At 36.0% G+C, this 12,470-nt stretch overlaps 1 protein-coding gene across 1 annotated transcript in view; it reads right to left on the reverse strand.

Annotated features, from left to right (window-relative positions):
• LOC150051202 (uncharacterized) overlaps positions 1 to 12,470 on the reverse strand; it is a 136,818-nt gene that overhangs the window by 9,678 nt on the left and 114,670 nt on the right. Inside the window, exons 55-62 of the mRNA XM_090351490.1 lie at positions 11,993 to 12,097; positions 11,157 to 11,210; positions 10,150 to 10,251; positions 7,680 to 7,733; positions 7,173 to 7,277; positions 5,868 to 5,918; positions 4,666 to 4,770; positions 851 to 904 (exon numbers count right to left, since the gene is read on the reverse strand). Of these exons, the coding sequence (XP_090207616.1) occupies positions 851 to 904; positions 4,666 to 4,770; positions 5,868 to 5,918; positions 7,173 to 7,277; positions 7,680 to 7,733; positions 10,150 to 10,251; positions 11,157 to 11,210; positions 11,993 to 12,097 (630 nt within the window). The remainder of the gene's footprint in view (positions 1 to 850; positions 905 to 4,665; positions 4,771 to 5,867; positions 5,919 to 7,172; positions 7,278 to 7,679; positions 7,734 to 10,149; positions 10,252 to 11,156; positions 11,211 to 11,992; positions 12,098 to 12,470) is intronic.

The raw sequence follows: 12,470 nt of genomic DNA on the forward strand, positions 1-12,470 counted from the left end.
GTTCTTAAAGGGCCTGTTGCAAGTGGAAATGAGTGAATGAGGAAATGATATAGGAAATGAGGCCATAGTGAAATGGAGAAGAACATGCCTTATCAAAATGCCACCTGTTCTTTTTTTTCCCCAGTCCTGGAGTTTGAACTCAGGACCTGGGCACTGTTCTTGGACACATTTTGCTCAAGGCTGGCACTTTGTCACTTGAGCCACAGTGCTATTTCTGGCTTTTTCTGTGTATGTGGTATCGAGGAATTGAACCTAGGACTTCATACATGCTAGAAGAGCAGTTTACCACTAAGCTCCCCTCCTGGCCCTACCAGCTGTTTATTTTCCCCCTTGGGGCTTGAACTCAAGGCCTGAGCACTGTCCTTGGGCTTTCTTAAGGCTAAAGCTCTACCACTTGAGCCACAGCACCATGTCTAGCTTTTTCTAAGTATGTGTACTGAGGAATCGACCTGGTTCTTCATGCATGCTAGGCAAGCACTCTACTACTCCGCCAAACTCCTGACCCCCTGTCAGCTGTTTTTGTGAAGGCATTTAGAATCAATGTTTTCTGACCTCCCAAGTAGTATGCAATATGGATCTAACTCATAAGTGGAAAATTTATGAATGCTGATTAAAACACCAGTTAAGATCAGCATATTATTGTCAGAGATCACAAGTAATAATATTACCCAAGTACTGCTATTGATTTTCATGGTTAAACTCTAAATAATTCCAAGTTAAAAGAAGAAAAATTGGATATAAATATTTCATTATAAATATAGAAAATGTTAGCATTAATGAATTTATGATATAATAATGGGAAGACAATAAGCAAAAGATAACCAGATTCAAATAAAATTGTTTTACTCACCTACAAAAGGTCTCATTTCCCTCATCAAATTTTTCAGATCAGTCTTACCATCAACTGTAAGACATATAATGGGACAGAAACATAACAATGAGACTGTGAAAATGATGTTGTACAGAGCAGGGGAATTTAGCAGTATATTTCTTCTAAAAATTTTTACCTTTTGCCATATATTTCATAAGAAGTTAAAAGACACGAGAAGAAATTTTAAGCGATCATACACACAATTAAAGATATGTAAATGTACTGTCCTTGAGCTTTCTCAAGGCTAGCGCTCGACCACTTGATCCACAGTGCCACTTCCAGCTTTTTTGTGTGTATGTACTACTAAGGAATCAAATCCAGGACTTTGTGCATGCTAGGAAAGTAGTCTACCACTAGGTCACATTCCTAGTCTCCTCTTCTATTTTTTTTTTTACTTTGGGTAATTTATCTTTGATTATATTCTAGAATGTAATAAAGCTTTATAAAAGATATGCAATGTCTACTGCATAACTTGAGGGTCGGGATGGGAGAGGGAACTATGGGAGAGAACAATGGAAGGGGTGACTGATGAAGATGCATCATATTCATAATCTGACTTATGGAATTGTACCCTCTTTATACAACTACTTTATAATAAAAAATTTAAAAATAAATAAAATTTTGGAACAGAACATTTCACCAGTTATTAAGGAAATATAAATTAAGAGATAGTGTGATACTGCTAGATATCAATCAGAAGGGCTGTAATGAAATATTAACAGGAACTGGGGATGTGGCTTGGTGGTAAAATGCTTGCCTAGCATTTGTGCTACCTTGGGTTTGACCACTAGTACCACAAGAATGACAGAAAAGAAGGAAGGAAAGAAGGAGGGTAGGTTAAGAGAAAGAATAAGAAGGAAAAGAGGGAGGGAGGGAAGGGAAGGGAAGCAAAATGGCGCCAAAACAATAGGGACCCAGTTCTCTCCCACAAAAGGGAGGGAGGGAGGAAAAAAAATCATAACACCAAATATTGATAAGGAATGAAATTATAGAGCTCTTACACATTGCTGGTGGAAATATAAAATAAGATATCAACTTTGGAAAAATATCTGGCAATTGCTAACAAAACTAAAGTTTATGATGCACTATTTGCATTTATGCATATTCACCCAAGAGAAAAATCAAGTGCAAATATACTTGTATAACAATGTTCACAGCAGTGTTATTCATATAATTCAAAACTAGAAAACCATTTCATAATAGAAGAAGAGATAAATGTACAGGAGCATATTTATAAAATACTGGTTCAGCATTTAAAACAAATGAATTATCACAAATCTAAAACAATTTTACTGAGCCTCTTGAAGCCTTGACAAGATCCATTTTCTTTAAAATGGCTGACACATTGCCTATCTAGAGCTTAGAGGGATTCTAGGCACGGTTTTACAACTTCTTTGACAAAAACATTTATTGAAAGCAATGCTGCTTGACTTTTGAGGCTCACTGCACTTTTTGCATCTTTCTCTGTTCCCAGAAGCCATGCTAGGAAGCACATTGAAGCACATGGAGAGTTCACATGGGGAGAAACAGACTGTTCAATCCCTATCCAATGACTATTAACTACTTAGATGAGAGAGATGGATGAATGTGAGGATGAGAGAGTGAATGTGTCCTTAAGAGTTTTGAGCCGAGACTCCAGATTTTACGGAACTCACATAAGCCATACTACGTAAGCTACTAATTTAATGTCTTGAACTCATGATTTACCATATGTAATCATAATAGTTACCTTATTCCATTAACTTTTGGAGCAATTATTATGCAGCATTAGAAAATGGAGAGGCTAGGAAAAGTAGAACTCATTTATGAGAAAAAATCAGAACATCAATTGGCTCTAGATGGATGGATATGCCCTGGGATGGGGCATCTTCCTGGGGTGATTTCAGTGTTCTGCAGCACCACAGAAGTTAGGTTGTACCAGGTATGTACTGGTCAAAACTGAACAATTGGCTAGGTGCCAGGGGCTCATGCTTGCTCATCCTAGCTTACTTAGGAGGCTGAGATCTGAGGATCACGGTTTGAAGCCAGCTCAGGCAAGAATGTCTGTGAGACTCTGACCTCCAATTAACTTGCAAAAAGTTAGAAATGGAGTTATGGCTCAAGTGGTAGAGCATTAGCCTTGGGCAGAAAAGCTCAGAGGATAGCCTCCTGGGTCTCTCTTGCATGCAAGCTCCAAGACCATCACAAACAAAACAAAAACCCTTATCAATCATGTCATGCTCTGAAGATTGTTATCAGTAATTACATTCAATGTATTAAAAACTCTAATGAAAACATTTTCAGAATCAATGAAAAAGAATCCAACAATATACTATTTACCAGATATACCCTCTAGATATATGGGGGAATAAAAGATAAACAGCTGAAAAAAGAAAAAAGCTAATAACATTGGTAACACTGGGCAAAGTAGTTTATAAAGCGGTATTATTAGGGGGAAATTTCATAATTATATATGGCTAGAAAGTAAAAGATGAAATTCTATATTCCCATGTATTTTAGCTTAAACACAACATAAAGCAAAATGACATGGGGCGGGCCTATAATCTCAGCTACTGGAATTGAGGCAGGAAGTTTGCAAGTTGGAGCACAGCCGGGGCTCCAACGACATTCTAGACAAACAAAAGTACATGCATATATTTTACCCATTATCTGGCCATAACTTTGGCCTAATTAATCTTTCTGGGTGTTATTTCACCTACTAGTGGCTCTGGCAGTACCGCTCACAATTGTTCAAAAAATGACAAAGTTTACTAAAAATAGAAATTAAGAAAAGATTTAGGTGTTATTAAGAAGGTAAAGATGTTCGCTTTTTGTCAAGAGTTTCAGGAACTTGAGAACTATGACAAACCTCTTTCCCTTGAGTTTAAGAGAAAACACACTCCTAGGAAATAAAGGCAATTAACACTTCCCCCAAATTTCATGTAATTTTTATGTAGTTTTAATAAGCTAGTAGAACTTGAAAATATTACAGCAGAAATAGACCTTATAAAATAAGGTCTTAAATTTTGCCACCATTGTTTTAATAAAGGCTGATAGGCTCCACAGATGCCAGTAGTGAGGAAATGAAAAGGAGAAGGTTCAGGTTGTTGATGACAAACTTTCCTTCACAGAACCCACATGAAAGTAAGAGACAGATAAACAAGCACTGATTTAGATGATAGAACAGGTTCACTTTAGCCTGGCTGAAAGGGATTAGAGCATAAAAGAGTAAGTGTTCTTTCTGTTCAAAAATCAACATTGGGGCCGGGAGTTTGGCCTAGTGGTTAAAGTGCTTGCCTAGCATGCATGAAGACCCGGGTTCGATTCCTTGGTACCACATACATAGAAAAAAGTCGGAAGTGGTGCTGAGGCTCAAGTGGTAGAGCTCTAGCCTTGAGAAAGTCCAAGGACAGTGCTCAGGCCCTGAGCTCAAGCCCAGGACTGGCAAAAAAAAAAAAAATCAACATTGATGTCACTCCTTTGTGTACATGACCACTGGAATTTTAGCAATAACTAGCATTTCTCCTTGTATGTGAAAAGAATTAGAAAAAGTTGATAGGGTGAGGAGACAGGAGAGGGGGAGGGAGAAAGAGCAGGGAAAATGAAAGAGAAGGGGAATGGGGACGATGGAAATGGAGATGGGAAATACACATGAACCTCACAAGATAGATGTGTTCTTTCTTTGAGTTTGAGTTTTTCCCCTAAGTTTTTCAGAATGCTTTCCTGATATCAAAGAAACATTTTTAATTATTATTGTAGATAAACTTATAAAATGACATTTTTAAATAAAGGCTGGTAATATCTAAAATTCTCACCATCAACTGTCAAGTTTTGTTTTAGATCTTCAAGCTCATTTTTACTGAGGTTTATGCCCAGGCTTTTGAAAATTTCATCAACTTTACTGGAGTCAACTTTCCCACCTTAAGAGAGACATAGAAACAGAAGTTAATGTCCCTCAAATGTGAAGAAAATTTATAATTTTTGAGGACTATGAGTAACATTTTCATTTAAAAGATCAATGCTTAGTGAGTCTGTATCAGAATTAAAACTAGTTTGTTGCTTTAATCTTTTTTTGTTTTAATTTCTCTTTTTTAATTATCAGGATAAGATATAGAGTTACATTTGTCAGATAGTAGGTGCATTACTTCTCACACATTGATACCCCTTCTCATGTTTTTGTCCCCATTGCCCTCAGTCAACCCCTTCCAAGCATCTTGTTTCCCCCCTTCCCTTTCCTATTTCAAATAAACAAATAAATGGATATACAATATACCAGGTAACAAAATCAGATACAAATGCTTTAATCTTTGATGAGCATGCTCACTATAAAATTTGAAAAAAATTGAATAACTTCTTATAGAACAAAAAGGTAACAGTGAATTCCACTTCTAAATTTGCCCTGTTTTAATTGCATTTATTTTTACAATGAATTTCTAGTATGTTAAAGGATACTAGATTCCATTCCTATTCAAATGATTTTAAGTAAAAATAAGACAATTCAAAAAATCATTAGTAGTGGTTTAGGCATTAATTGATGCGCGGACTTGGCAGGTATGATTGTAGTATGCGGTGATGGAAGAATGGGAATCTCATTTAGTGGAAGTTCCTTTCTGGCCTGCTTCCTGTTTATTAGCTCATTAGTCATATGTCCCTCCACGTTTTTTTTGAGACTTCATAGTTTTTTGGGGGGAGGGGAGGAGAGCACAATGATATTACTAGTCTCTGCTGCTAAATAAATTTAGTATGTGGTAATTTCCCCTTTACTTTTTGCTATGCAATCTGGCCTCTGATGATTTCTTCTGTCAAAGTATGGATAACCTCCGGAGCATACAGGCATTCTCTCCAGGTTACATTGTAAGAAATGATCTCCTAAATTGTATACTGGTGTATATAAGAACTAAAAGTATATATTAATGTGTTAGGTAGCAAGCTTCATAATTTATTCACAAAGAAACAGTATAAATAACAAACATGATAATCTCTACTGCACCCTTGCTTCATTATGATTCTCCCTTACCATTAAGATAGTTCAGATTATCCAATAACCTTTTCTCATATACTTTTCCATCTGTAAGAAAAACACTATTCAGATCACAAAAGAAAAAGTAGAATTCACAGTCAATACAAACCAAGAAAGACAAACTTCATGAATTACACTAGAAATTTGCTGATTTACCTATAAAAATGAATTATTTAGAATATGGGGAAACTTTTTAACTTTAGCAATTTAGTTAAAACTGTTACCCAAACTCATCGCAACATTTCCTTTTCTTAGTACTAGCTTGCACTCAAGGCCTAGCCCTCTTTACACTCAAGGCTAGTACTCTACCACGGAGTCACACTTCCAGTTTTTTTTTTTTCTGGTGAACTGGAGAAAAAAATCTTATGGACTTTTCTGCCCAGACTGGTTTGAAATCTCAGCCATCTGAGTAGCTGGGATTATAATAAGTGTGAGCCACCAACATTTGGCAATATTTATTGCTCTTTTTAGTATATTTTTGTCTTTCCCTATTAAATCATTTCCTTTTTAATTTGCTCATTTAGACTGGCTTATACTTCAGATCTTTCAATAGAATAAAAAACTAACAGTCTTTTAAGAAATAAAAGATGGCCACAGCTGGGTGTCCAGTCTACAGTCCTCCAATCTACCAACTGACTATCGAAGGGTGCACTTTTAAAAAATAAAGCTTGAATATACCTTTATCCAAAATGTTTGGGAGTGGAAGCATTTTTAGATTTGGAGATATTTGCATCTGTGCAAATATAGTCCCCCTACCTCTCTATTTCAGATGGGATCTAGATTTAACATCAAATTCACTTATGTTTTATTCCAACTTGTACACATGGCCGAATCTAATTGTACACAATATGTTCAGTTGCCTTAGTTTTTAAGGAAGCCTAATATGAAACCACTGTGGATTCATGTTGACATTGGAAAAGTTTTGGAGTGGACATTAAAAATGTGAAATGAGTACTTTACTTGTGATAAGATGATTTAAATTATGTACCATGGTTCATAGATAATCTCTGGAAAGCAACTAGATAGATAATTTTAGAAGTTCTCATAATGTAACAAAAGACTACTTCTTTAAATTTCTTTCTTTTTCTTTTTGCTAGTCCTGGGGCTTTAACTCAGGGCCTGAACACTGTCCTTGGACTTTCTCGAGGCTAGAGTTCTACCACTTGAGCCACAGCACCACTTCCAGCCTTTTCTATATATGTGGTATGGAGGAATTCGAACCCAGGTCTTTGTATTGCTAAGCAAACTTTCTACCATTTGGCCAAACTCCCGGCCCTACTTCTTTAAATTTCACTTACTTACCATCGACTGGCAAATTATTCACCAGTTCTGAGACTTCTTTTTCTGAGAGTTCTATTCCCAAGTTTCTTAAAATTGTTCTGATATCACTGACATCAATTTTTTTTCCTTCCAATAAAAATAGTAGCACATTAGATTTTTAAAGAACTACATAATTGTTCTAAAGTAACAAGGAAACTTCTATTATTGGACTCTACTCAGTTCATAATAAACTTTTCTGACATGTAATTGATATTTTATATGATTTTAAACTGGGTGTGGGGGTACACACTGGTAATCCCAGGAGGCTGAGGCAGGAAGATCACAAGTTTGAGGTTAGGCTGGGTTATACAGAGAGACATTGTCTCAAAAAACAAAACTGTAAAAATTAAATTGATCTTTGTTCATTTTTATATTAAGCTAAGTATATTTTTAACATTTGTTGGTCTTTTAAAAGGATGTTATTCAAGAAAAAAGTCAATTGACTGACAAACTTCCAGAATCATATATATTTTATAATTTGTCTCTTACCTGTAACAGTTTCTACTTTACTCATCAATTTTTCCAGAGGAATCTTGCCATAGCCTGCAGATCAGTAACAACCAATTATATAAACACAAAGATATATGACAGGAAATTTTGTAGCTAAGATTTACTATTAACTAAATGACAACTCAGAATAAATGTAGCCAAAATGAATACCAGTATGTAATAGTCAATAATAAGTAAAAATATTCTAAAGTTCGAAGAAAGTGTAAATTATAAAAATAAGTTTATTTATATTACTTTGCACTATAGATCCTTTAGAACTTTGAAACAAACATGCTAAAAGTATTATTTACAAGCCAGGCACTGGTGATTCACACTTGTAATCCTAGCTACTCAGGAGGCTGAGATCTGATAATTGTGGTTTGAAGCCAGCCTAGGTAGGAGAGTTCATGAGACAGTATCTTCAGTAAGTCACAGAAAAAGCTAAAAGTGGAACTGTGGCCTAAGTGTGGTAGTGATAGCCTTGAGCAAAAAGGAGCCCAGGAATAGCACTCAGACTCACAGTTCAAGCTCCACAACTGGCAAAAAAAAGTATTATTTACAAAATGAATAACTTTTGCCCAGTGCTCTTTCTCTGAATCTTTTGGAGCTCAAATCATGTTATTCAGAATCGTGTCATTACTTATGCAGCTGTGTGTGTGTGTGGTGTGTGTGTGTGTGTGTGTGTGTGTGTGTGTGTGTGTGTATGCTGTTTCTAGGGCTTAAACTTTTTTCTCAATGCTAACTCTCTACCAGTTGATCCACATCACCATATTTGGCTTTTTGGTGGTTAATTGGAGATAATGGTCTCATGGACTCTACCCAGTCTGGCTTTCAACCATGATCCTCAGATCTCAGCCCCCTGAATAGCTAGGACTACAGGAATAGGACACTGCCATCTGGCTAATGCACTTTTTGTCACATGGTATATCACATTCATATTTTTAGTGACTTTATTGTGATTAGAGTAGTTCTTCAAAATAACTTTTCACTTACTACTTTAAATTATGCACCTCTCTCTCAATATCTATAAAGACTATTGTCTTACATGCTATGTGTTGATCTAAGAATGTAGTGGTAAACAGAGAGAAATGATTTCAGTGGTTGGTTTAGCGATCCCTTGATCCAATGAAGGGTTCTTTTTGCCCATATATTTTTTATTGTAATTAATAGAAGGGTTACATTATATTTACCAGATAGGAGGTACATTAATTTCTTCACAAGCATTGATACCCTTTCTCATGTATTGGTCCCCATTTCCCTCCTGCCACCCCTGCCCCTCATCTTGTTTTCCCCCTTCCCTATCCTATTTCAAATAACCAAATAAACATATATACAATATATCAGATAACAAGGTAAAATACTATAACAATATGAGATAACCAAGAGACAGCAAAAGAGATAACATAGTACATTAAGGACAACAATCACTCATTATATGGCTTTTGTTTCTCTATCCTGGAGGTCCTTTCATTTAGCATCATCCTATATGGCCTTATGTATCTAGGTTTTGCTCTAATGCAAATCTCTGCTAGGAAAGCCCAAGTTTTCTACTGGTTATGACAAATGAGGGAAAACATTGAGCCTACATTCCTTTGAGTCTGGCTTACTTCATTTAATATGCTTTTTTCTAAGCCTTTCCATTTCCTTACAAATGGGGCGATGTCGTTCTTTCTGACAGCAGCATAGAATTCCATTGTGTATAAATACCACATCTGTTGATCCACTCATCAACTGAGGGGCATCTGGGCTGGATCCATATCTTTGCTATGGTAAATAGTGCTGCAATGAACATCATTGTGCTAGTGGATTTAGTATGCCCTTGTTTCTGGATGAGTGGATAAATTCCAAGTAGTGGAATTGCTGGGTCATAGTGGAGGTTTATGTTTAGTCTTTTGAGGCACTGCCATACTGCTTTCCATAGTGGTTGAACGAGTTTGCACTCCCACCAACAGTGTAGTAGTGATCCAATGAGGGGTTCTTTAGCTGAGTTCTCAACTAAAGTTCAATTATTTTACCATATCTTTTGTATACATCCTAAATTATAAACAAATTGAAAACCATGAGGGATGGAAGGAAGGAATATGGAAGGAGGCTGAAAAGGAAGTAGGGCAAGACTGAAGGGAAAGGACTGCCATATCCATGAATGGAGGGATGTGAAAAGGCTGACCAAATTAGGTTACATCCTAGATTAAGGTCGATGGTCTATGGCTCAGTGATAGAAAAAAAAGCCAGTTTGTAGATCATATTTCTGTAAAACAAGACAATAATTCCCTTCACCAGTAGCATTTTATCCTGTCTTAAGACATGTAAAGGAACAGATTTTAGATTTTAAAGGAACAAAATGAATGGTTCACTTTGAGTTCTTCTAAGGTTTCTCAAGTCTCTTTTGGGAAACAAATTAAATCACAGAAATTGTCACAATATTGCAAGTTCAACTCATGTTAAAATTCACACTTCTTATAATGCTCACCATCTCTCAGAAGGTCCTTTAGCTGATCATGCTCCTTTTCTGTAAGTTTGACATTCATCATTTCTAAAATGCCACCGAGATTATTTACACTAACCATCCCTCCTTGTGAACATGAAAAAAAAACAAAGAAAAGAGGGATGATTCTAAAACAATAAAAATACATATCTTACATATATATCATTATCATCATCTAACAGGTATTACTATTAAATTTACTAGTAAATGAATATATCCTAGAAAAGAGTAATTTTTTTGTTGGTTGTGGGCTTAAACTCTGGGCCTGGACATTGTCCCTATGTTCTTCAGCTCAGGGTTACCACCCTACCCCTTGAGCCACAGTGCCACTTCCAGTTCTGCAGTGGTTAATTGAAGATAAGATTCTCACAGACTTTAGTGCCTGGGCTAGCTTTAAATTGTCATCCTCAGATCTCACCTCCTGAGTAGGTAGGATTACAGGTGTGAGCCACTGTGCCCTGCCTGAAAAGTGAGTTTATAACCTAGTATAACTGCTAATATTTTCAAGAAAAGGACAGCTATAATAGATTTGTTTTATTCTACAGAAAGTTAAAAACAGAATTAGAATTCATTTCCTCAAACCTTACGATACATCTGTCGATGAAAGGTTAGGTGGAACATAAGTTAAAGTAATGTGAGTAAAGAAGAGAAATCTTATTAGTTTACTTATGGTCAAATCTTAGAATAAGTGTCAGATTTCCCACATGTCCCTCCTCTTTCTTACCCTCTTATGTTTCTTTATCTCCCAATATATCTATACATTTTTCTTTCTGTTCATGTAAACATTTTTTCCATAAAGTTTGAAATACATAAGATAGTAGAAAAACCACCTTTTAAGAGAAAGGTTATTATGGAAAATATAGATGTGCTACAAAACAAAAATAAGGCATAATATTCTATTGGTATTTATTAAACCCTTGAACATATTTCCTATTCCTTCTTTTTTTTTCTTTTTTTTTTCCTATTCCTTCTTAACTGTGCCTCTTACTCACTCATATTATTTTGCAAGTCTTTCAGCACCCTGTTTTGAAACACCTTTCCATCATCTGTAAATAGAGACAAAGTTCAGATATCTATAATACTAACACAGATTTACAATATTACAACTTATATGAAGTCGGTAAAATGATATTTTAATGATTTGCCTTGCCTTATATTGAAGCTATTTCATAGCCAGATAATATGGACATTTCAACTCTTTTTTCTTTTGTCAGTCGTGGCACTTGAATTCTGGGCCTAGGAGGTGTCCCTGAGCTCTTCAGCTCAAGGCTATCACTTTACCACTTGAGCCAAAGGGCTACTTTTGTTTTTCTGGTGGTTAATTGGAGATAAAGAGTCTCAGGGACTTTCATGCCTGGGCTGGCTTTGAATCGTGATCCTCAGATTTCAGCCTCCTGAGTTGCTAGGATTTCAGGCATGAGCCACTAGTGCTATTGATATTTTGTAAATGGAAATATTTTCCACCATGACAAAAACTATCCATCCTTTGATAATAGAGACATTTATGAGTTCAGTTCTTCCATGGTGCCACACTAAAAAATGTTAATATACTTTGCTTTCTTAGTCTTCTCTTTTAGATTTTTTTTTTACTGCCCATATTATAAGCTTAAATAGCAATCTAAGGGAAGACATAATCAGAAAAACTATATATGTATAGAAGACTTCTTAAATGGTGTTTGGAGAGAAAATGGCAGAATTTACTTCAAGTCAGACTGCCTTTGTAGTATCATTTACATGTTTTAGGTGAATGTGCACTATAAGATGGATAGTTGTTCATCAAGGCCTTTGTAAAGTTCCCTGGAAAGCATATGGCATCCATGTGGCTTACCATCCACAGGCAATGTTTTCAGCAGCTCCTTGTATTCCTTGTCTGAAAGCTCAATTCCCATGTTCTTTAGGATATTTTTTATGTCACTAGTATAAATCTTTTCACCTTTAAAAAAAGTGTTCATGGGTAAAATGTCAGTGAATAATTAATTTCAAATGAACTAAAAGTATAATTGTGCTGCTATAGGCTCTTTTCATAATGTTTTATTACATATATTAACATGTATCTATGACATACAAACCCTCAGCTTAATTTTTTTTTTTGCCAGTCCTGGGATTAGGTCAGGGCCTGAGCACTGTCCCTGGATTTTTTCTCAAGGCTAGGGCTCTACCACTCGAGCCACAGCACCACTTCTGGCTTTTTGCTACGTATGTGGTACTGAGGAATCAAACCCGGGTCTTCGTGCATGCTAGGCAAGCACTCTACCACTAGGCCAAACTCCCGGCCCTACCTCAGCTTAATTTTAATTATGTTCTAA

Source organism: Megascapheus bottae, chromosome 17 (assembly GCF_031878675.1).
Source record: "Megascapheus bottae isolate mThoBot1 chromosome 17, mThoBot2.hap1, whole genome shotgun sequence".
Taxonomy (NCBI): domain Eukaryota; kingdom Metazoa; phylum Chordata; class Mammalia; order Rodentia; family Geomyidae; genus Megascapheus; species Megascapheus bottae.